Raw genomic sequence first — 25723 nt, 5'->3', positions numbered from 1 at the left:
GTTGTTGTTATTGTTCTATTTAAACTACAATCTATCCAGGACTGTAATTTTCCAGACCATCTTAGAAATTCTTCCTGAAAGAATGTGCACAATTCGTTGTTGACCTGTGGCTGGTGCATACAGTAGGCCTTCTATGCATGGTGCCTATTCTTTGTAGTTCACAAAATCAACAGAGAGAAAAAAGAGAAGGTGGGATAAGAAGTCAAGAGGAGTGAGCCAAATTCAGACCTGGTTCTCACTCTCCACCCTCTTCCACGTTTCTCTGATGAGAGAAAATTTTACTTGTTTTAAGGAGTTGACAACAGAGGAGGGAAGTTTTCATTTTTATATAAAAGGTTATTGTCATGCTTCTGTTGAATGTGTGGCCTTGTCTCCAAGAATATACTTTGCCAGTTAAAAAATCCAATGGTGTTAAAATAGATCTGAATTTCACCAATCTTTAACTCCCCAGTTCAAGGATAGAGGTAAAATCGATTGTGCTGTACACGGAACAGGCAGATGGCATTTAAGATAGCTAAAATAACATTTTCATACAACAGCATAAACAAATAAACAAGAAGGCTGGTAAAGTTTCAAAGTACAAATATGTTTATTCTAAACTTTTTATGTATATGTGAAACATACATTTCACTATATCAGGTCCATGACACACATATAGTAAAGCATTTATTCCTTGAGTCACACTTTCTAATTTACAATCCATTAATTCTGTTTTTCTCTGAAAATAAGCACTGCGTTGGATATAAAGGTAATAGAAAGCTAAAAATTGAGTCCCCGAACTCAGAACACAAGTTGTTCCCAGCTTGGCAGGGGAAACAGATTAGTGAACAATCCTGTACAATTCCAAATATACAATAGTGAATAAAGTTCACATCTTCCTTAATAAAAGCGCTAGCAAATTCAACCTAAATGAACAGGATGATTAATTCCAGCATCAGCAGCTTTTTGTATATGAATGGAGTATTATGGGATTCAAATATATGGAAAAACATAGAGATGGTATGTTGACAATGTCTGGTGGATAAAAAATTTTAACATTAAAAAATGAGCATAGCTGTCCAGGAAGAGATTTGAAACAGGATGAATCCAGGTATCACAGTGTCTTAAATGCTGGGCTAGAATCTTGAGAGATGATGACAATGTGATCATATTTTAACTCTGTTAGGTAGCAATGAGACAAGCCCTGTCGAGGTTGTCTGGAAGGGAAATGTGTATGTGCATGTCAAGTTGTGTATGAATTTGTTGTATAAAAGAAAACAGCAGAAGATATTGTTTGTAACATTTGAAAGAGAAAAAATTTCCACCATATAGTCAAAAAAGTCACATGTTTATGAAGAGAGGAATATATGAGAATTTTATGACAATAATGTTCAATAATTTAGTTACCATAATGTCCATCCATGTAGAATCTCAATGCAATTAATCTCAGAAGCATACAAGGGTAAAGAAACTATTATAACTTCCCGCTTTTCAACTTCTTTCATTCTGATATCTAAGGCAGCATCACCTCTCAGAAGTGTCTACAAAATAGTGTATCCAATGCTGGTCTCATTGATCGAACATTATATCACAGATGATTTTTGTTTTGTAAATAGACTTTTTAAAAATGATATTATTATTCTTTGTAAGGGAAATACATAAAAATTTGGCTTCTTTTACATCAAAGCAAAATGTGTGAAGTGCATTATTTTCATCAAATTCTTTAACACGTGTATCAATAATACTTCTACAGTGCATTGAAAATGACCAGCTGGACTCCCCTCATTGTATGCCAATAGTTCTATATGGTCCCATATGCAAAATAAGTCAAACATACAATACCCATTACAACTAATATTCATAAATGAAGTATATTTTCAATGATTTAAAAGTAATGATTGAGTGAGTCACAGAATTATTCATCTGTAAGCCAGTTCCCTCTCAAAAAAATACATATATTACCATGTTAATGTGTATTGAATAGATTTGTACACTGATATATAATTTGCTTGCTAGCACCCTTTCCTAGGACATTTTTAAGGTTTACAAAGCATTAGAAATATCATCTCTGGCTTAGGTTGGTAGGGATTCATATCTGCTTCTGTGTGGTAGGCTTTGCAATCCCAGTCTTCAGGGAGGTCTACCTCTCAGTTATTCTCTAGAAGGTTCCATTGTCCTAGTTTTGTTAATCAGCACCACACAGGCAATTTTTCATTTGTATCCGCTGCATTTATCTTCTGAAAAATTATAGCATTAGAATTACTTTTTTTGAGTAATGCCTAAGATTTTTCAGTTATGGAGCAAACTGAACATATTCTTTTAAAAGGAAATTATTCAACTGGGCTCTTTAGTGTGAACATTTTTTTTTAGTGAAGATGCTCATGGGCACAGCCTCTGCATATGACAAATGACTCAGTGTGGACAGCTTAAGCTTTTGATTAAAAAAATCAGTTGCAAACAAACAAACAAACAACAACAGTAGAAACAAAAATCCAAATCTGTCTTCCCAGGTGCAAATTCAGAAAGATATGTATCTTGCTGATGACTTGTATGTCTAATACAAAGTATTTTATAGACTTGATAGTACTCTGGCAACTGTCAACATTATTTACACCAGGGATACCCATTTTCTACTGATTTTCTTATTTGTCTTTTAAAATGGCACTTGAGGAACGGGATCGTTGAAGAACTATGTGAGCAAGTGAGAAAAATAACTTTCTTAACTCTTTGCAGAAGAGAAGAAAGTTAAGACTAAGGAAAAGACTGGAGAACAGACTAAGAAGGAAATGAAAGTTGGGAAGAAGGAGAAAGAGAAGCCAGCAGGTGCTAAAGTAAAAGGAACGCCTCCAAAACCACCACCCAAAGCCAGAGAGAGAGAAGAGACCACAGCGGTGCCTGAGCATGAACAGAAAGGTAAACATTCCAAGGAGGCGGCAGCCGGAGGTTCTGAGAGAATCTTAGGCAAGAAGCAGACGCAGTCAAATTAAGAGCTGAGAAAGAAGAATATTAAACCTCAGATGGGGTAAAAAGACAGATCCAAGCTGATATGCATGGAAGGAAATACAGTAAATTGAGTATTAACATACTAATAAATATATTAAAATGTGTTCAAATAGCTAGGTATGTTTTCACGTATTTTAAGAGGTGTTGAGTGAGCACCTGGAGTTATTTAAATGTGGGGCTGAGTGCTGAAATCTTGAGGATTTCAATCAGGAGTTGGAATAACAATTGAACAATTGTATGTGTCAGACTCTGGAGAAAGGTGGTTTTAAAAATTAACAGCCACCCTCAAGGAGTTGCTCAAGAAGCCAATGTACAAATCATATAGAAGAAAAAAAAAAACATGAAAACTTTACATCCTTGATATTGCTGCAATAATATAGCATTCAGAATATGTGCAATAAATTATCAGTTTATTTAATTGTTTCAGGAAGCCTGTTGCAAGAAAAAGAAGCATCAGGTTGCTTTTTTAGTCCCCTTACAAAAATCTTTAGGAAGCTCTGCTTAAGACAGGTGTGCTCTTCTTCAAGTATGATGTGTTTACTCACTTCCCAGAAATATAACATGTAAATGAAGATGAAATTCTTTACAGAAAGGTGCTGTATGGATATAAAATGGTCATTAAGGACTCTTTGTCTCACCATTAGAGTCCTTTTGAGTTCTCCATCCCAAAATTCATTCTTCCTTTTTTTTTGGGGGGGGGGGAGGAGCTGAAGATCGAACCCAGGGCCTTACACTTGCTAGGCAAGCACTGTACCACTGAGCTAAATTCCCAACCCCATTCTTCCATCCAGGTTGCTACAAATCTTGACTTCCCTAGTCAGAATATAGAGTCTGCTCAGTGGAAACTGTTTCTGAGAATGATACCTTTTCTTACAAATGTTACAAAATAAAAATTTTCTTTATTCCAGTAGCAATCGAATAATTTTATTCAAAAACTAAAGTGAATGGATTTGTGGCTATACAACTTTATTGTTGCTTTTAAACGTTATTATGAGGAAACTGGTCTGTAGAACTGAAAAATTTCCTCAATATAAGGTACATAATATGAATTACATACTCTGTATTTTCATCTTTTTTCCTAACTTCACAGTGTACATAAACTTTGATACAGAGATAATGCATGTAAACCTAGATTTATATGACAAAAGATACATGTATAAAATATATTTACAAATAAAACAAGAAAAGAAGAAAGGAGTAACTAATTACTTTTTTTTGCTTTTTTTTTTCTTTTAGTAGTTCATAAACTTTAGATAGCTATTGTTTTCAAGATGATTATAGGATCCTGAATAACTGAAAATATAAAGTGTTATCTTTGTAAATAATGTCATGTATGAATCTTTGTGCTTTAAATAGATACAATAAAGAAAATATTTTAAATGGGTATCTTACTGTGATAAAAATCAGAAAAATTAATCTTTTGATTCACTATATGCACAGTTGGATAGTTTGCATTCCAAATTGCCCTTTTAGAGAAGAAAAGAGTAACATGAAACCAATTAAAACATACATGTATATTTTAATCTTTAATTTCATTATATAAAACATATGCCATTTACACTGACCAACAGAATATTTACTTAGTAACTAGGCACAGAAGTACAGTTTAAGATGTTCACCTTTAGTGTCTCTCAGGGTTTGGGAACCATATTTCAATGATAAACTGATTGCACCAAGATACTTTCAAATGGTGTAAATTTTCCAGGTCATAAATACTATATTTTGTCACACCACTAATCAAATTTATTAAACACATAAATATATCCCAATTTCATTTCAATTTACCCTTTTCATGTTTATGTAAAGAGCTAGGTATCCATTAAAACAAAACCCAAATATCATTTCCAGTTAAAAGCACAGGCGTGGAAAGGATTCTAACATCTATCAAACAATATGTTAAGGCATGGCCACATACTGAGAACTGCCACCACCAATTAAATAATTGTAATAAAAATTGAACACAGTGGCTAGTCAACGACAAGGCTTTTTTTCTCTTCCTTTTTTCCTGTCTTTCTTCCTTTCATCCTTTCTTTTTAACTAAGCTGATATTTAAGAGCATTTGCTTTTTAAACGCTAGTCACATGGTAGTAACACTTTAAACAAAATGAAGATGTGGCATTTTCTATTTTTTTTAAAGAGGTAGCTTCAATTTTTAAATTCCTAAATTGATAGCATAACAAAGTTGAGTTATTCTTTTCTGGGCAAAATAAGGTTTATTTGCTTAGCTGAACTATGTCTAATAAAGGTGGCAACATGTGTCCATACATATATGTACATGTGTATATATATATATATATATATATATATATATATATATTTAAATTTAATTTCACATTATTGCTATGTATGTCAATGTGTGGATTTGTGCTAAAGAATGCAGATGTCCCCCAAGGTCAAAAGAGGGTGTCAGATTCCCAGGAACTGGTTCTGCAAGATAAATTCACCTCTTCTCTAAGAGCAGGAAGCATTCTTAATAATTGTATGGTTTATCCAGTTCCTCATGCAGATATTTTTTAAAAAATAACACTTTAAACACCCAATGTCCTTAGTTCTTTTGGAAAGAATCTTATCTGGGACAGCAAAATTTGTTAGTAAGATTTGCTTATAGAATAAAAGGATCAGTAAACACCTCACTTGGTTATTTGCAATATTCACTTTTGAAGTATATAAACAATGTACATATACTTAAAGCATTGAAAAATGCTTACTATAAAGTTACTCATACTTGCTTATCTTATAATCTGCTTTTTATAGACCATTTCAAAATCATTCAAGGTGAGGTGGCATGACATGGTGAGGTTGTCAGGATTTGACATTTCTCCCTGGTTCTACTGCTTTTCTGCCAAGTCTGTGGGGGAAATAAAGGTCTCACAGCTGTGAGATACACTATGCTCATTCTTTCGTTATTTTCATTATTTTTTTTTTCTGGCAACAATTCAAGTATATCTAATGAGAACCTGCCATAGCACAATGGACCACACGCGCTCCATCTTCATTAGAGCTTGTTTGTTGGAAACCTTTTTTTGTTGATATTCTGGGACCAGAATGCATTTTTCCTTGGCTAATACCCCATAGGGAGCACCGGGGGCGTCAGCACCTGAGTAGCATAGCCAGTGATCCCTGAGGAGCTACAAGACAGGAATGGATAACATAAAATTAATTCTATAAGAATATTTTTTCTTTTCCAAAATATATTCAAAGTGGTTGGCCAAATAGAAAATTACCTTACAGAAGTCACTGCCCTAAAACTATAACTACCAGAATGGTGAGACAGTTCAGATTTCCTTTAAGAGTAGTTTCCTGCTGTATTGAGTTGGATTTGGAGAAGTATTTCCATGAAATGAGTACTCTAGAATCCAGAAGATTTGGCTATGCTCTCTTCTCAGGGAGGTGAAGTCCAGCACCAGCTTCCAGAATTTTCACAGATTGTTAAGGTCAACCCTGAGGGAAGGTGAAATTCAGCATTATAACAACAACAACAAAAAAATCAAAATATACATAAATATTCTTGTTAAGTTCCCCTTGATAGGTTGAAGTCGTCAGAATGCCAAGTTACATATTGTGTACAGGAAGATGTTACTTTTAAAGTGTCATTACCTAAGTAACATTCTAGGTGAAAAAAACAAAAAACCCATCACAACCAACAACAAACAAAACCTTTTGGAATGCACAAATGATTTTCCAATTCATATTAAAATCTTATTCATTCACTAATTAAATGAATTACTTGGAACCAGAAGTCATGGGCATGATAAATAAAAGCATTTAATACCAGATTGAAAAGTTTTTACTGCACTGTAAACAATCAATTAATAAGAAAAACTAGAGCGTACTTTTAATTAACTCAGAGAAACATTCAGCATGGTCTGGATGTAATCACCCTATTACACTTGGGGACAGAAAACAATATTTAATATTGGGGGAGTGTTAAACCCGAAAATTGCGAGGAGAAAGCCAAAATCCACAATAGTTCAATTAAAGCAAGTTTTGTTAAATGCTGCCAGTCCCAGGCATGGAACTGGCAGAGAATGGCGCTGAATTAGGTCAATCAGGGCCCATACCCACAAGGGTAAAGCACTTCCAACCTCTGTCCAAAGGGGGAAGTATGTATCCTGAGGAACTTCCTTGTTCCCTACCTTCTACCTATGTGTGACCAAGCACAGCCTGTGCCTTTGGAGCAACCAACTTGTTTTCTGAAGAGAAAACTCATGACTTGTTATCTTACATGAACAATTGTCCCCAGCATTCCAAGAAGTTATTCATCCTTGGGCAAGTGGGGTTTACAGGTTAACTTTAGCCTGTTCAGGGGGTACACAAACACTTCTGTATCATAACAAATAATATAACATATAACAAATAATAGGGAAAAATGCTATTCCAGGAAGTTAAATTACACATAGCATTATTTAAAAAAATAAAAATAAATGTAGGAAAAATAAAGAAAAACAAACGAAGGGTTTTAGTTAGTGATTCTGTTCCTGGCATTGTTACTGTCTAGAGATCTTAATCAAGTGTATTTTTGATGTCAGTTAAAGAATTAAAATTTAAGAAGAATTCGGAGTGCAACAGGTATCAGCAGGAAAAATATCTCAGGCAGAATAACCAGGTGAAGGAATGTTTTTGTTAGGGATGAGGAAGCAAGCACCCGGATAGAAAGATCTTCCTTAGAGCAAAAGGGGCGCATGGGAAGGATGAATCCGTGTGAAAAAAAAAAATCTTCATTATGTATCTGAGGCTCCTGTCTGTCCCAATCTGTCTGCTCTCAGGGCTCTAACTCAGATTCCCTCAGTATAATTAGACAATGTGGGAAACTCAGAATATTTTTTTTTTCCCAGAGCTGAGGACAGAACCCAGGGCCTTGTGCTTGCTAGGCAAGCGCTCTGCCACTGAGCTAAATCCCCAACCCCAGACAATGTGGGGAACTCTTAACATACTTGTAGCAGATCCACAGTGTTACAATTTTGTGGGTAACAGATTCCACACATTTACATTTTTGCATATTTTTAAAATCTTTTTTTTTTTTTTTAGAAATATTCCTGAACCATAGGAAGGAAAACAGGAAAAGACAGACAAGGTCCCAAACAAGGAGGAAAATGGGCATTTCACACTACTCCAAATTTATATATTCCATGCAAAGAAAAAAGATACCCGGCCTCCTTTAATAGCAAATTACCTATTCTGTAAGAAAGAAAAACACAATGTGTCCAGGAAAGAGAAAAAAAGAAAAAAAAAAAACAGAAAAAGATAAATGCCTATTTTAATGTTACTTTTACCTAATACTACAGGATTCCCAGAGCCTGGGATGCAACAAAAGTCATCCTTGAAGGTGCTTCAGTGAACAAGTAGATTCATTGGCTGGTCTGAAAACTAGCCTTTTCCTATTCCTCACCTCATTTAAGCAACCCGAGTGCATGTCAGCTTTAGAAATGACATAAGCTTTGATGCCTTTGTTTCAGTATTAAAGAAAAGGATTCTATTTTTCAGATCTACTGGAGTAGCTACAGTTACCATTTTATTTATTTTTGTAATTTCTTTTACTAAGATTTTTTTTTTATTCATTTTACATACCAACCACAGATACCCCTCTTTTCCCTCCTTCTGCTCCCTCCCCCAGCCTTACCCCCAAACTACCCCCCATTCCCACCTCCTCCAAGGCAAGGTAAGGAAGGCCTCCCATGGGGAATCAGCAGAGCCTGGTACATTCTGTTTAGGCAGGTCCAAGCCCCTCCCCCTGAATCAAGGCTGTGTAAGATGTCCCACCATAGGTAGTGGGCTCCAGAAAGCTGAGCTTCATAACACAATTGTTTTTTTACTGATGTTAATACTCTGAAAAAAAAAGAGGTTTATAAATATTTTGGATATATATTCATATAGAAATATATTGTTATTTTCTGTTTGATAAAAATAATTTTAAACAATTAAAAATGTGTCATACTATAAAGTTCAATAAACTCTCTTGGTGCCAAAGTGTCATTTGCTTTTGGCGGGTTAATAAAATGCCTAATACAAGGACATTATAATGTAAATCATTAAATACACAATTCATAATATATAAATTTTAAAGATGCTATGGTAAAGGATATGAAATCTTTTAAACATCTTTTATAGTGGAGTTTAGAGTTAGATTGACTACAGGAGAATCCAAAGTTTACAAAATATGGATTTCCATGGGATGTATGTAATTAAAAGTTGAAAAAAAATCCAACTCCTGAAGCCAGTTTGGACTGTGTCTGAATCAAATACCTGTATATTTTGTTGGTTTTTATTTTTTTAGACTACAGACTAGCCAGGAGTATGAAATGATCTTGTAATGATCACTCAGTTAATTAGCTTAACATTCTAACATTTGGTGTTGTGAGTGACTTCTCAAATCATCTTTCTAATAAAGAGAAATTCCATGAACAGGAACCCTAACAGGTTACAATGGGTTTAGGCTCAAGAAACAATTCCCAGCTTCAGTTGTTGAGCTAGCAGAGGGTCTTAGGTCTAGCTGACAGTTGGTAAACGTTCCTAGTTGAAGAGAGTTTTCTATTGAAAAACTCCTATTTCCTTTTCAGAAATCTCCATAGGACAAGTGAGAATAGTTGCTTTAAAGTTAGAAAACAGTTTTGAATTTTCAAATATTTCCCATCCTAATGTAACCATAAACAATTATGTTTCCATATTTAAGGGGTTTTGTGGGTAATAAGTGGAATGTTGTTATGCTTATTATGTATTTGCCTCCATATGTCCATAATATCACAATTTATTCCATCACAGAAATAAACAGTAGCCAAAATAGGCTTTTCCCTGTTTTGTTCTACCTTGTCTCCATATACAATAGACAGATGTTGATGACATGTTTTCATTGCTTCTTTTCTCTCTCTATTCTGTCAGATCAGTATGCATTCTGTCGATATATGATTGACATGTTTGTCCATGGGGATTTGAAACCAGGTATTCCAAAAAATTATTATTGTTTTCTGTTCTAATAGCCTTTGTTTCTAAAACTGTCAGCTTTTTTTTTCTGTACTAAACTACATTTTCATTTAAAAACTTGCACAATGCATGCGCAGACCTAGAATAAAGACAATAAAATGCAGAAATAATAACTGGCATTGGGGCCTTTAATTTTACTTTCACTGGTTGCTTGGCCTGTTGCAAATGAAGTCAGCTGAAGGCTCAAATATTAATATCTTCATATATAAAATGCTAATATCTTTAATAATATCTTGGAGTGAAGCAATGAGTCACTTGATTTGATTCCTGGTAAATTTAGAAGAAAAGACTTTTAACAAGGGAGATATTAGAAAAAACTTCTTTTTATGATAGTGGTCAAAAATTCATGATAAAAATTCATCACTTCTCAAATACTAAGTCTTATCTTTCTAAAACCTTTAGTGATTTGGTGATTCCAAGAGCTGAACTTTGTAAAAAATCACTACCATGAAGAAAGGCTTTTATTTACATCGATTAAACCTCTATTTGCTTATATCTTTCATTTTTTATCCAAACTATGCTAAGGAAATCTTAATTAAGATGGATAACTTTATTCCTTGTACTATGCCTCATAAATATTTAAAACCTGACAGAATAAATATTCCAAATGAAAGGTGACAGTTTCAAGCAAACTGTACTTGGTTACCTTCACTGTTTTGTGAAAATCTTTCTAAAATGCTAATTATAACATGTGCATGCATTGTCAATCAAGGATATCATTCCAGAGCAAGTCTGTAATGTATTTTGTTCCTATGTGTTGAAAAGCTCATGAGAATCTAATCACTCTAGAACATTAAGCCAGTCCCAGCAACTGATTCTGTCAGATAGTTTTGGCTTCTTCCTTCTCTTCCCCTACAATTTCTCTCTCTCCCCTCCTTCTCCTCTTTTCTTTCTCCATGTTCATATGATTTAGAAAGTGTGGTGAAAAAAAAGATCCCAGAAATTATAATACCTTATTGATGAAACTAATCTCTGGCAATATTTGGATATATTCACCTAACAAAATTTGGTGGACACATGAAGGAAGGTAGTGCATCATTTGGGAAAAGAAAGTTTGGACGAAAATACACTTAATTCATTCCTAGCATGGGACTTTAAACTAATTACTGAACACATGTTCTTCGATGTTCTTATATTTAAAATTTAATTTACAGTAATGACACCATATCATTTGCAAAACATCCAATGAGTGCACAGAAAAATGTTAGCTGCATCAAATGTAATATTTTGAAATTATTTTATCATAACCTCACAGAAAGGGACCACCTCAAGTCCTGATATACAGATACAATAAATAAAATTTCCCTTAAAAAAAATCTGTTGCCAACATCATTCAGCCATGGTGGTTGGAGAAAGCCTTACTCCAGCTGGATGATGACACAGCCCTGTTATCCAGTGCTCAGGGAGCTGAGGCAGGAGGATAGACAGTTCCTAATGGCCTGAACTTCAGAGAAAACACTGTTGAACAAAGAAAAACAAATTAAAATAGAAAAGAAGAAAAAAAATCATATTCTATATGTGCTTTGCTTTTGTCGGATCAACTGTGCTTAAGATGAGCTGTATTGTTGATATGCATGGATTGATAAATGACTAATATATATTGTTTCCTTTTTTCTGTTATTTTCTAAATTTCAGTATTTGATAAAAATAAACCGTTCTTTTGCTACTTCATCTATTTATATCATCTGCTAATAGGTCACAGAGTGTTTCCTAAGAAAGTCACATGACAAAGTGAACCATGCATTGCCAAAAGCAGTAGGGGATGCTAACATTTAAGCTGTCAAAAATGCTAATCAACTCTATGAAATCTGACAACTGCTGAAGGTCAGAAGGAATAATAAAAGCATCTCTATGGGGGTGAAAGTGGATTTTGCTAATGAATACACAGAAAGGGTCCTTCATAATGCACATGGCATGCCACTCCAAAAATCATAGATTTCAATCTACAGCGGTGTATGCTATTTTAACTCTGAGAAACCGTTTCTGAGATTTGTAAGAGTAAATCTCTCACTTCTATACAGTAACTTTTGCTCTGATTTATTTCAGCCCTCTACATTTATTGTTTTGAAAGTCTAATATGTGAAACAATATTTTAGATTATTGTTTATTGGCCAGGCACTAAAATGGAAGAAGGAGGGAGAGGGAAGTAATGATTCACAAACTATTTTTTCATAAATGACACAAGAGGAGATTACAATGTCCTACCCTTGTCAATGGGGCAGTGCCAAAAAATATGATAGGGTCACCAGAGGGCCTTGGAGAGGGGGAACCTTCCTGTGGGGTTGGGGGGTCCTGCCCTCTGGTCCAGGTGTGAGTTCCAGGGCAGGATGGAAGCTGGGGGCTGGTCTCTGATTCTCAGGAAGTGACTGGGGTCTCTGGTCCAGATGGGAGTTCCGCCCTGTCCCCAAACCCATCTGCCTGAGACACTAGCCACTTCCTGAGAATCAGAGACAAGTCCTACCTTATATCCTGCCCTGGAACTCCCACCTGGACCAGAGGTGAGTGCCTGGGGTCACACCCAGAGAGGCCCGCACCTGGGTCAAAGCCCAGGGCACCAGCCACTCTGGGGAAGACCTGCCCAACTGGGCCCCAGGTTCTGGCCATAGGGCAAGAACCCCCATCCCCAACAGGAAGGTTCTCCCTCTCCAAGATCCTCTGGTGAACCTTACAACCTCCATGCCCTGCCCCCATACCCATCTGCCTGAGACCCCAGACCCGAGCCACTTCCTGAGGCATAGAAACCAGCCCACCCAAAATGTCCAAGAAATTTGGGACACCATGAAAAGACCAAACCTACAAATAATAGGGATAGAGGAAGGAGAAGAATACCAACTAAAAGGCACAGAATATATATTTAACAAGATCATAGAAGAAAACTTTCCCAACTTAAAGAAGGAAATGCCTATGAAGATTCAAGAAGCCTATAGAACACCAAACAGACTAGACACCCAAAAAAGTCCCCTCGCCACCTAATAATTAAACAACTAAACATACAGAATAGAGAAAGAATATTAAGGGCAGCAAAGGAAAAAGGCCAAGTGACTTATAAAGGCAAACCCATCAGAATAACACCCGATTTCCCAATGGAGACTTTGAAAGCCAGAAGGACCTGGACAGATATAATGCAGACACTAAGAGACCATGGATGCCAGCCTAGACTAATATACCCAGCAAAACTTTCAACCATCATAGATGGAGTGAACAAGACCTTCCAAGACAAAACCACATTTAAACAATACTTATCCACAAACCCAGCCCTACAGAAAGCACTAGAAGGAAAATTCCAACCTAAGGAAGGCAGATACACCCATGAAAACACAGGCAATAGATAACACCACAGCAGTAAACCCCAAAGAAGAGAAGGACACACACACTACCACCAAAAAATAAAAAATAACAACAGGAACAAACAATCACTGGTCATTAATATCCCTTAATATCAATGGACTGAATTCACCTATAAAAAGACACAGACTAACAGAATGGATATGAAAACAGGACCCACCTTTCTGCTGCATGCAAGAAACACACCTCAAATTCAAAGACAGACACCACCTAAGAATAAAAGGCTGGGAAAAGACTTTCAAATCAAATGGTCTTAAGAAGCAAGCTGGTGTAGCCATCCTAATATCCAGCAAAATAGACTTCAAACTAAAATCAATCAAAAGAGATGATGAAGGACATTACATACTCATCACAGGAAAGATCCACCAAGATGAAGTCTCAATTCTGAACATTAATGCCCCAAACACAAGGGCACCCACATATGTAAAAGAAACATTACTAAAGCTTAAATCACATATAAACCCCCACACATTAATAGTGGGAGACTTCAACACCCCACTTTCACCTCTGGACAGATTGGCCAAATTGAAACTCAACAGAGACATAATGGTCTTAACTGATGTTATGGCTCAAATGGACTTAATCGATATCTATAGAACATTCCACCCAAACAAAAAAAGAATATACCTTCTTCTCAGCACCCCATGGAACCTTCTCTAAAATTGACCACAAACTTGGCCACAAAGCAAATCTCAACAGATACAAAACGATTGGAATAACCTCCTGTGTTCTATCAGACCACCATGGTTTAAAGTTAGATTTCAACAACAGAAAAAACTACAGAAATCCTACAATCTCATGGAAACTGAATAATGCTCAACTGAACCACCAATGGATTAAAGAAGAAATAAAGAAAGAGATTAAGACTTCCTAGAGATCAATGAAAATGAATACACCACATACCCAAATTTATGGGACACTATGAAAGCAGTGCTAAGAGGGAAATTCATAGCACTGAATGCCCACATAGAGAAGCTGGAGAAATCTCATGCTAGTGACTTGACAGCACACCTGAAAGCCCTTGAGCAGGAAGAAGCAAAGTGTCCCAGGAGGAACAGACGCCAGGAAATAATCAAATTGAGAGCTGAAATCAATCAAATAAAGAGAAACAATACAAAGGATTAATGAAACAAAAAGTTGATTCTTTGAAAAGATGAACAAGATAGACAAGCCCTTATCCAAACTAACCAAAAGACAGAGAGAGAGCATCCAAATTAACAAAATCAGAAATGAAAAGGGGGACATAACAACAGACAATGAGGAAATCCAGAGAATCATCAGGTCATACTTCAAAAACCTCTATTCCACAAAACTGGAAAATATAAAAGAAATGGATAATTTTCTGGGTAGGTACCATATATCTAAGTTAAATCAAGACCAGATAAACCATTTAAATAGTCCAATTACCCTTAAGGAAACAGAATCAGTGATTAAAATCTCCCAACCAAAAAAAAAAAAAAAAAAAAAAAAAAAGCCCAGGAACAGATGGTTTCACTGCAGAATTCTACCAGAACTTCAAAGAAGACTTAATACTAATACTCTTTAAATTGTTCCACACAATAGAAGCAGAAGGTATATTACCAAACTCCTTCTATGAGGCTACAATTACCCTGATTCCTAAACCAAACAAAGATGCAGCAAACAAAGAGAACTACAGACCGATCTCTCGCATGAACATTGATGCAAAAATACTCAATAAAATACTGGCAAACAGACTCCAAGTACACATCAAAACAATTATTCACCATGATCAAGTAGGCTTCATCCCAATGATGCAAGGGTGGTTCAACATATGAAAGTCTGTGAATGTAATACACCATATAAACAAACTCAAAGAAAAAAACCACATAATCATCTCACTAGATGAAGAAAAGGCATTTGACAAAATCCAACACCCATTCATGATAAAGGTCTTGGAATGATTAGGAATACAGGGAACATACCTAAATATAATAAACGCAATCTACAGCAAGCCAATAGCCAATATCAAATTAAATGGAGAGAAACTCAAAGCAGTACCACTAAAATCAGGAACAAGGCAAGGCTGTCCCCTCTCCCCATGCTTATTCAATATAGTACTTGAAATTCTAGCCAGAGCTATAATACAACATAAGAAGATTAAGGGGATACAAATTGGAAAGGAAGAAGTCAATCTTTCCCTATTTGCAAATGACATGATAGTATACATGAATGACCCCAAAAATTCAACCAAGGAACTGATACAGCTAATAAAAATCTTCAGAAACATTGCAGGATACAAGATCAACTAAAAAAAATCAGTAGCCCTCCTATATACAATAGACAAACATGCTGAGAAGGAAATCATAGATACATCACCCTTTACAATAGCCACAAATGATATAAAATAACTTGGGGTTACTCTAACTAAGCATGTGAAGGACCTATATGACAAGAACTTTAAGTCCCTGAAAAAAGAAATTGAAGAAGATGTCAGAAAATGGAAAAATCTCCCATGTTCCTGGATAGGCGGGATTAACATGGTAAAAATAGCAATCTTACCAAAAGCAATCTACAGATTCCACACAATCCTCATCAAATTACCAACACAATTCCTTGAAGATCTGGAAAGAATAATACTCAACTTCATAGAGAAAAACAAAAAAACCCAGGATAGCCAAAATAATCCTGTACAATAAAACAACATATGGAGGCATCATGATCCCTGACCTCAAGCTCTACTATAGAGCTACCGTAATAAAAACAGCTTAGAACTGGCATAAAAATGGACATGTGGACCAATGGAATCGAATTGAAGACCCTGACATTAACCCGCACACCTATGAACATTTAATATTTGACAAAGAAGCCAAAAACGTACAATGGAAAAGAGAAAGCATCTTCAACAAATGGTGCTGGCATAACTGGATGTCAATGTGTAGAAGGCTGCAAATAGATCCACATCTGTTACCATGCACAAAACTTAATTCCAAGTGGGTCAAAGACCTCAACATAAATCCAGTTACTCTGAACCTGATAGAAGAGAAAGTAGGAAGTGCTCTTGAACACATTGGCACCGGAAATCACTTTCTAAACATAACATCAGTAGCACAGACACTGAGAGAACCAATCAATCAATGGGACCTGTTGAAACTGAGATGCTTTTGTAGAGCAAAGGACACGGTCAACAAGACAAAGCGACAGCCTACAGAATGGGAAAAGGTCTTCACCAACCCCACATCTGACAGAGGGCTGATATCCAGAATATATAAAGAACTCAAGAAATTAGACATCAAAATGCCCAACAGTCCAATTAAGAAATAGGCTATAGAACTAAACAGAGAATTCTCCACAGAGGAAGTTCAAATGGCTGAAAGACATTTAAGGAATTGCTCAACATCCCTAATTATCCAGGAAATGCAAATCAAAATGACTCTGAGATACCACCTTACACCTGTCAGAATGGCTAAGATCAAAAACACAGAAGACAGCTTATGCTAGAGAGGATGTGGAGCTAGGGGAACTCTCCTCCACTGCTGGTGGGAATGCAAGCTTGTAAAGCCACTTATGAAAATCAATATGGCGCTTCCTTTGAGAATTGGGAATTCATCTCCCCCAAGACCCAGCTGTAGCACTCTTGGCCATATACCCAAGGAATGCTCAATCATATCACAAGGACATTTGCTTAGCTATGTTCATATCAGCATTGTTTGTAATAGCCAGAACCTGGAAACAACCTAGAAGCCCTTAAACTGAAGAATGGATAAAGAAAATATGGTACATATACACAATAGGGTACTACTCAGTAGAGAAAAATAATGACATCATGAGGTTTGCAGGCAAATGGATGGATCTAGAAAAAATCATCCTGAATGAGGTAACCCAGACTCAGAAGGACAAACATGGTATGTATTCACTCATAGGAGGATACTAGATGTAGAACAAAGATGACTAGACTGCTACACAACTCCAGGGAGGCTACCTACAAAACAGGACCCTAGGAAAGACCCAGGGATCACCCAGTGACAGAGAAATGGATGAGATCTACATGAACAACCTGGATGACAGTGGGAGTAATGAAGGGCAAGATTTGAGGGAAAGAAAGCTTAGGGGAGCAGGAGATCCCAGCTGGATCAAGAACAGAAAGGGATAACAAGGAATAACAGACCATGATAAATGAAGACCACATGACAACAGGAATAGGGAGTGTGCTGGAGAGGTCCCCAGAAATCCACAATGATACATCCTCTGTAGACTGCTGGCAATGGTCGAGAGAAAGCCTGATCTGACCTAGTCTGGTGATGACTAAACACCCTAACAGTCATCTTGGAACTCTCATCCAATAACTAAGGGAAGTGGTTGCAGAAGTCCTCAGCCAGGTCCCAGGTGGAGCTCCAGGTATCCAACTGTTGAGAAAGAGGAGGGTCTGTAAGAGCGTGAATTTTTGCATCCAAGATTGCCAAAAGCACAGAGACAAATAGCCAGTCGAATGGAAGCACATGAATTATGAACCAACGGCTGTGGAGCCCCCAGCTAGATCAGGCCCTCTGGATAAGTGAGACAATTGAATAGCTTGATCTGTTTGGAAGGTACCCAGTCTGTGGGACCAGGACCTGTCTTTAGTGCATTAGCTGGCTGTTTGGAACCTTGGGCTTACACAGGGACACATGCTCAGCCTGGAAGGAGGGGACTGGACTTGCCTGTACTGAATCCACCAGGTTTAAATGAATCCCCAAGGGCGTCTTGGCCCTGGAGGACATGGGAATGGATGGGAGGGGCTGGGGGGAAGGTGAGGGTAGGGGCGGGTGGGGGGAGGACAGGGGAACCCATGGCTGATGTGTAAAATCAAAACACATAATAATAATAATAATAATAATAATAATAATAATAATAATATAAAATATGATAGAATGCAGAATGTAATGAGCAATTTTAAACATAAGGAAAGGAAAAAAGATTTACAATGATTTATGTGGTCACATGAATTTGAGTAACGGCCAATGATATGACAGTGACTCTGGGTGACAAGTGGAGAGTGAAATGATTCCTGCCAAGCTTCTGGCTCAGTATGTGTCTAGTAGTTACAAAACACTCCGTTGCTTCCATCTGCTCTGTGCAGGATCCTGGAACACCTGTTATTGTTTAGCTGGAGTTTGTCATTAATTATTGGTAATGAGTTTTTAAAACTATCATTTGAATGTTCCCTCGGGAATTCACTAATCCCTTGTAGACTGCTTGTCTTACTCTCAAAAGTAGCCTCTTTGTAGTTCAAAGGAAAAAGGAACTTTATTCTGACAACGTTAACTGTAGGTACCAAGTTTTGCCTTTATACCCCATCAATAAAGAAAAAAAGACTGCTGAGGTATCTTTAAATGTTTAAACTGGCATGTTATGAATATAACAACACAAAGTAAAAGTGCCTCATTTCTCTGTAATGAACAGCGAACATGTAGTTCTATAGGATATTGATAATCCCGACCTTAGTCATGGAGACCAGAATAGGATGAATGAGTAAATTGTATAGACTGGACCGGTTTTGTGTGTGTTATTACCATTCCCACATACTGATTCACTTTATGTGAAATTTGAGTCATAAGAAGGCAATGCTGTATAAATCTAGAAAGGGAATAATTTACTTTCTTTTTATTTAGGAAATATTTTGAACACTGTAGATAGTCCTTTGGGAAAAGTAAATTATTATGTTGTCTCAGCCTTTAGTAATCCAATAGGTATGAAATCAGTTATTACTATATGTTAGCACTGTTTCAGCATATACTTTTCAGTGTTGCTTGTGGGGGAGAGATAGAGATAGAGATAGAGATAGAGATAGAGAGAGAGAGAGAGAGAGAGAGAGAGAGAGAGAGAGAGAGAGAGAGAGAGAGAGATCTGGTCCTCTGGTCCTGTGCAGTCTTGAAATTGATGATCCACTTTCACCTAGCATTAAAATGATCCATTTGTCAACTTGTCACTGTCTTATGAGACAACTACTAAAATCAAACAACACAGACATTAATTGCAACCCCAAGATTCAATTTCTTCTGGTTTATTTTGTATTTTGTTGTATTTAGAAATCAAGTGTACAAATGATTCAAGTAAAACTTTCAGTTTATTTGTACTGACCTTGTGTGTGATTCCAATTTTGTTTTCAGTGCCTTGTGCCTAAGGACATTTTTCCTTAAGTAACATGTATACCCTTAGCTTCATTATTGCAGTAACCAGAACAGAAGCATCAAGATTCTTGTCACACTCTCTCTTAGTGAACTTCAACCTTGGTCTAATGAACTTATCTGGATTTCTTAGCAAAGTTATCCAGGCTGAAGAAGAGAAAATGTCTGTAAGTAGAAAAATCTCAGGGCATGCAGACATCTTAACATTCACTGTAGATGAATAAACCAATGCCTACATTTAGTACAGAGACCAGGGCTGATGTGTTTTTGCATTGGTAACTATACTACACAATCCCCTCAGTTCTTCACCTCTATGGCTATTATGGTTAAATTTCAATATAACTTAAAGTTTATCCCTCAGACATTATCCTACAATTTACAATTCTAGTAACGATATGATATGTCAGTACTTTCTTTGGACCTCTAGCTCCAAATGATGACACAGAGACTTCTTATTAATTATGAAAGCTTTAACCATAGCTTAGATTTTTTTCCCCACTAGCCCTTATAAATTTATATTCACCTATGTTCTGACACGTGGCTTGTTACGTCTCCTCTGTACTGTACATCTGACTTCCTCCACGTCTTGCTGATGAATCTCCTGCCTCTCAGATTCCTCCTCCTAGTTCCTCCCTCCCTGGAAGTCCCACCTCTCCTGCCTAGCTCATGACCATTCAGATCTTTACTAAACCAATCAGAAGGTGCCCCAGGCAGATGAGGTAAAACAGAAACAATCTTCACAATGTACAGAAAGATTATTCCACAACAGTATGACTTTTACTTGAGTCAATAATTTATGTTAAGGTAATTTTTTTTATTGTTTATTTCATTTGTTTTCCTAAAATCAAAGGAAAATATTTACCTTACCAAATTCTATTTGACTGTAATAAACTATTCTTCTATAACCTGTATTCCAAATCAATGGGCTTTAAACTCTGAGCTAGAAAGGGCCTTGAGGAACAAGTTAATCCTTTCATTTTATTATTGTCCTTTGCTTGGACTTTAAGGATTTTTAATATAATATAAATATATATAATTTAATATAAAGTTACTTTTATACAAAACATTCTGATCATCGTTTCCCCTCCCTCATCTCCACCCAGATCCTTCCCACCTCCCACCCTTCCAACTCCACACCTTTCTCTCTTTTAAGAAATATGACAAACAAAAAATAAACCAACAAAAAAAGAAACTAAGAAAAAGCGTAAGAAACACATGCATACACAAATACACACACACACACACACACACACACACATACCTCCAAAATCCATAAAAAGACCTAACAAGGTTAAAAAAAACCAAACAAGCAATATACAACAAAATTATCAAAGAATATCTACAAGGTTATTTTAGGTGGTCATTTGTTGCTGGGCAAGGAACCTGCCCTCAAGTGTGGTTTGTATACCCAGTGAGAATCCTTTTAAGAAACTTGTTTTCTTTCCTAAGCAGTTGTAAATTAGAAATACCTTCTTAATTGAAGATGGAAATTTGTGTCCAAGCTCCCCCTCACTGCTGGGACTCCATCTGGCTCAAAGCCATGCAATCCATGTGCATGGTGCCACAGTATCTGTGTGTTCATATGTGCATCAATCCTGTTGTATCTCTAAGACACTATTTTCTTGGTAGCAACCATTGCTTCTGGCTTCCAAATGTTTTCTTCATCCTCATGTGTATAGTTCTCTGAGCCTTATGGGGGGAAATTTGATGAAGCTATTTCATTTAAAACTGAGTGTTTCAAGGTCTCTCACTCTCTGCACATTTTCCAGTTGTGAGTCTCTGTTTGTTTCCATCTACTGCAGACAAAAGCTTCTTTGGTGATACCTGAGCAAGAGCTAACCTATGAGTATAGCAGAGTGTCATTTTTTATTTTTTATTTTTTTAATTTTTATTTTTTTTAGTATTTGGTTTTCCACTAGTCCTTTGCCAAATCTAGTCACAGATTCTTAGCCATGCAAACAGTATCAGGAATGGATTCCATCTCATAGAGTGGGCTTTAAATCTAATTAGATACTGGTTAATTACCTCCACAACTTTTGTGTGACAATTGCTCTAGCATAGTTGATTGAAGTGTTTGTAGCTGGGTTGGTATTTATCCTGTGGTAGCACACATAGTGCCATCTGTAGAACATGGCCAGTAGGAGACTCTCCATCAGGTTGACTTCAGCGAGATAGATATATGTCTTCAGCAATGGGACCTTACCATCATTTTTGTGAAGAGCAACCAATAGACTTGGTCTTAGACTGGGTTGTTTAAAGATTTCCATGGAGCCCATTCAGCCAACAACTCAATTGGATGTAACCCATTTAACATTGTAGGTTTCAGTTGGTGGTTAGAGATGTCTAGTTGGGGCGTTGTCTCCCCTGTTGTCTGGTGATTTCCTTTGTAATTCTTTCAGATATGTATATGTCTTAAGAAGTTTCCACTGTAGTAGGTTTCTGTTCAACCCTTCAAATGGCCCTCAGGGCTTGATATCCCTCCCCCATATAACCTCTTTACCCTGTTCCCCTCACCTTCTCCATTTACTCCTCCTATTCCAGTCTGTCCAGCCCTGTTTGTCTCTAACTATACGTTCTATTTCTGTTTCCTTAGAGGTTTCCTATTCCTCCCTAGTTATTTAGTTTATACTTAACCTCTGTGTTTATTTAGAGAGTAGCATGCCTATCTAAGGTATAAAAGCTATCATCCATATATAAATGACTAGATACAATATTTGTCTTTGGGGATCTGGGATACCTTACTCAGGATATACTTTTTTAGATACATCCAGTTACCTATGAATTTCAGGATTTTTTTCAACAGCTGAGTCATATTCCATTATGTAAATATACCACATTTTCCTGATCCATTCATCTGTTGATGGACATCTAGGCTGTTTCCAATTTCTGTCTTATTATAAACAAAGCAGCAATGAACATGGTTTTGAAGGTGTCACTGAAGTAGGATGAAGTATTCTTTGGTATATGCACAAGAGTGGTACAGCTGGCTACATAGGTATACTTAGGAATAGCTGGATACTGATTTTCATAGTGGCTATACAATTTTGCACTCCCATCAGCAGTGGATGAATGTTTCCCTTACCCCACATTCTCAACACTATGAAATGTCATATGTCTTATTGGTCTTGACCATTTTAACAGGTGTAAGATAAAAAAAAATCTCAGAGCAATTTTGGTTTCTATTTCCCTGAGGACTAGGAATGTTACTCTCTGTTTAATTCTGTACCCCATTTTATAATTGAGTTATTTGTTTATGTCAAGATTTTTTATATTTTTTATACATTTTAGATATTAGCCCCTTATCAAATATGGAATTGCTAAAGTTCTTTCCCCATTCTGTAGCCTGTCAATTTACTTGAATAGATAGCATCCTCTGCCATACAGAAACTTTTTAGTTTCATGAGCTCCCATTTATTAATTGCTTATCTTAATGCCTATGCTATTGGTGTTCAGTTTAGAAAGCCTTCTCCTATGCCAACGATTCAAAACTATTCCCAACATTCTCTTCAATTAGATTCATGGTATCTTACCTTACGTTGAGTTTCTTGATCAATCTGGAGTTAAGTTTAGTTCAGGGTGATAAAAACTGATCTATTTGCATCTTCTACATGCAGAAATCTAGTATGACCAGCATTATTTCTTAACGATGCTATCTTTTGTTTTCCAGTGTGCGTGTCATAAATCAGGTGTCCATGGGTGTGTGGATTTATGACTGGGTTTGCAATTTGTTTTCATTGGTCAATGAAAATGTCTGTTTGTGTCAATACAATGCTGTTTTATTACTATAACTTTGTAGTACAATTTGAGATTGGGGATGATGCTGCCTCCAGCAATTCTTTATATTCAGGATTGTTTTAGCTCTCCTAGATTTTTTGTTTTTCTATATAAAGGTGAAAGTTGTCCTTCAAATTTCTGTGAGACATTGTGTTGGAATTTTCTTGGGGATTTTTTTTTGAAACTTGCTTTTTGGTACAATATCTATTTTCACTGTATTAATCCTGTTGATCCATGGGCATGAGAGATCTTTCTATCTTCTGATACCTTCTTCAGTTCTTTCTTCAGTGCCCTAAAAGTCTTTTACTTGCTTGGATGGAGTTACCCCAAGATATTATGTATTTTATTTGAGGCTATTAGGAGAGGTGATATTTCCCTAATTTCTTTCTCAGTCTGTTTGTCATTTGTATATAGGAGGACTACCAATTTTGTGTGGTAGTTTTGTATCCGGCAACTTTGCTGAACATGTTTATCAGCTGTAGAAGTTTATCAGCTTTAGAGTTTTTAGGATCATTTATGTGTACAATCATAGCATCTGCAAGTAAATATACTTGGACGTTTACTCTTGGTCCCTTCAGTTGTCTTAGTGCTCTAGCTAAGACTTCAAGTACTATATTAACTTGATATGAAAAGAGTAAACAATTTTGTCTTATTCCTGATTTTAGAAGAAATGCTTTGAGTTTTTCTTTGTTTATGTTGATATTTGCTGTGAGCTTACTATTAATCTCTTTTATTATGTCGAGGTATATTCCTTGTATGCTCACACTCTCCAGGATTTTTATCATAAAGAGGTGCTGGGGTTTTTCTACAGTCATATTCTGTACCTAATGTGATTATGTGCTTTTTGTCTTTAGATTTGTTTATGTATTGTGTTATATTTATTGATTTATATATGCCTCTCTAGGATGAAGCCTTCTTTTTCAAGGTGAATAATTTTTTTGATATTTTCTTATATTTGGTTGCAATTAACTTATTGAGAAATTTTGCTTCCGTGTTTATAAGGGAAATTGGTCTGTAATTTTCTTTATTGGTTGGGTCTTTGTTTAGTTTCAATATAAGGGTAAATTTGGCTCATAAAAAGAACTGGGTGATGTTACTTCTGCTTTTATGTTTAATGCATAATTGGAGGAGGATTGGTGTTAATTCTTTGAAGATCTGGTAGAATTCTGGCCTGAATTCTTGGGCTTTTTCTGGTTGGGGGAGTTTTAATTACTGGTTCTATGACACTAAGGATTATAGGTCTGTTTAAATTACTTATGTGATCTTGATTTAACTCTGGCAGATTATATATGTGAAGAGATTTTATCCATTTCCTTTAGATTTTCCAGTTTAGTGAAATACGGATTTCTAAAGTATGTTCTTGAGATTCTCTGGATTTCTTCGGTGTCTGTCCTGATGTTTTTCTTTTCCTCTCTAATTTTATTATTTTGAGTCTTCTCTCTTCATTGTTTAGTTGTTTTTGCTAAGTATTTTTTAATTTTATTAATTTTTATCAAAGAAGTAAATTTTCATTTCATTGTATCTTTGTGTTGTTTGTTCTATTACAATGATTTCAGCCCCAACGTTGACTCTTTATTGCCAATGACTCCTTTTGGGCGTTATTTTTTTTTTCTTTTTCTTCTAGAGCTTTCAAATGTTCTCTTAATTTGTTAATAGGAGATATCTCCAATTTTTTTAAATGTAGGCACTTAGTGCTACAAACTTGCCTATTAGAACTACTTTCATTGTATCTTGTAGGTTTGGGTATGTTGTGTTTTAATGAAGATGGGGAAGTATCTTGAAGTACTCGGGAAAGAGGACATCATAATCAAAATATGGAATATGGGAAATGTATTTCCAAAAAATAAATATAAGAAAATAAATGTAGTCTTTTTTAAGTAAACATTTTTTAAAATTTTTATTAATACCTATCTTTGTCCATTTTTCATTCAGTAGTTAGTTGTTCAGTTTTGAGGAGTTTGCATGCTTTCTTTTGCTTCTGATATCCAGCATTATTCTACAGTAGTCAGATAGGGTTCATGGTGTTATTTCAATTTTCTTATATATCTTGAGACATGCTTTGTGTCCATGTATGTGGTCAGCTTAGGAGAAAGTGCCATGAGCTGCTGAAAAGGTATATTCTGCTGTGTTTGGGTGAAATGTTTGATTCATGATGCAATCTAATGCCAGCATTTCTAAGCACCCCCATCACTTTGCTGTTTGCACATTATTATGGTCTTGCATATTATTGGAAAAATTATGAATAAATGATGAGATAATGATTAAGATGATAAAATAAAATAAAAGATGGTCAGCATGTGAGAAAATTACAATAATGTAGATTGTAGACAATGTTTTGGAATTTCCCAGTGGTAATTGTAAGATGGTTATTTCAAAATACACTGGAATTTGTTCTGTTTTTGAAGCATAAGTAAACCTTCTCATTTGTCCTCAAAAGTTCTATAATTTAAAAAAAAAAGTTAAAAAAATGTTAGTATTTGTAACTAGTTAGAATAAGTAAATGGCAGTATAAAAATGGA

The 25723-nt window shown here is 36.0% G+C and overlaps 1 protein-coding gene across 1 annotated transcript in view; it reads left to right on the top strand.

The window, feature by feature from the left end:
- The window catches only part of Trdn (triadin), a 124495-nt gene extending 114422 nt beyond the window's left edge, over positions 1-10073 (top strand). The window contains exons 8-9 of the mRNA XM_036169278.1: positions 2713-2892; positions 9859-10073. Coding sequence (XP_036025171.1) covers positions 2713-2892; positions 9859-9953 — 275 coding nt within the window. The 3' untranslated portion in view covers positions 9954-10073. The remainder of the gene's footprint in view (positions 1-2712; positions 2893-9858) is intronic.
- Positions 10074-25723: the final 15650 nt, after the last annotated feature.

Source organism: Onychomys torridus, chromosome 19 (assembly GCF_903995425.1).
Source record: "Onychomys torridus chromosome 19, mOncTor1.1, whole genome shotgun sequence".
NCBI classification, from domain to species: domain Eukaryota; kingdom Metazoa; phylum Chordata; class Mammalia; order Rodentia; family Cricetidae; genus Onychomys; species Onychomys torridus.
This window is presented reverse-complemented; position numbering and strand designations above follow the sequence as displayed.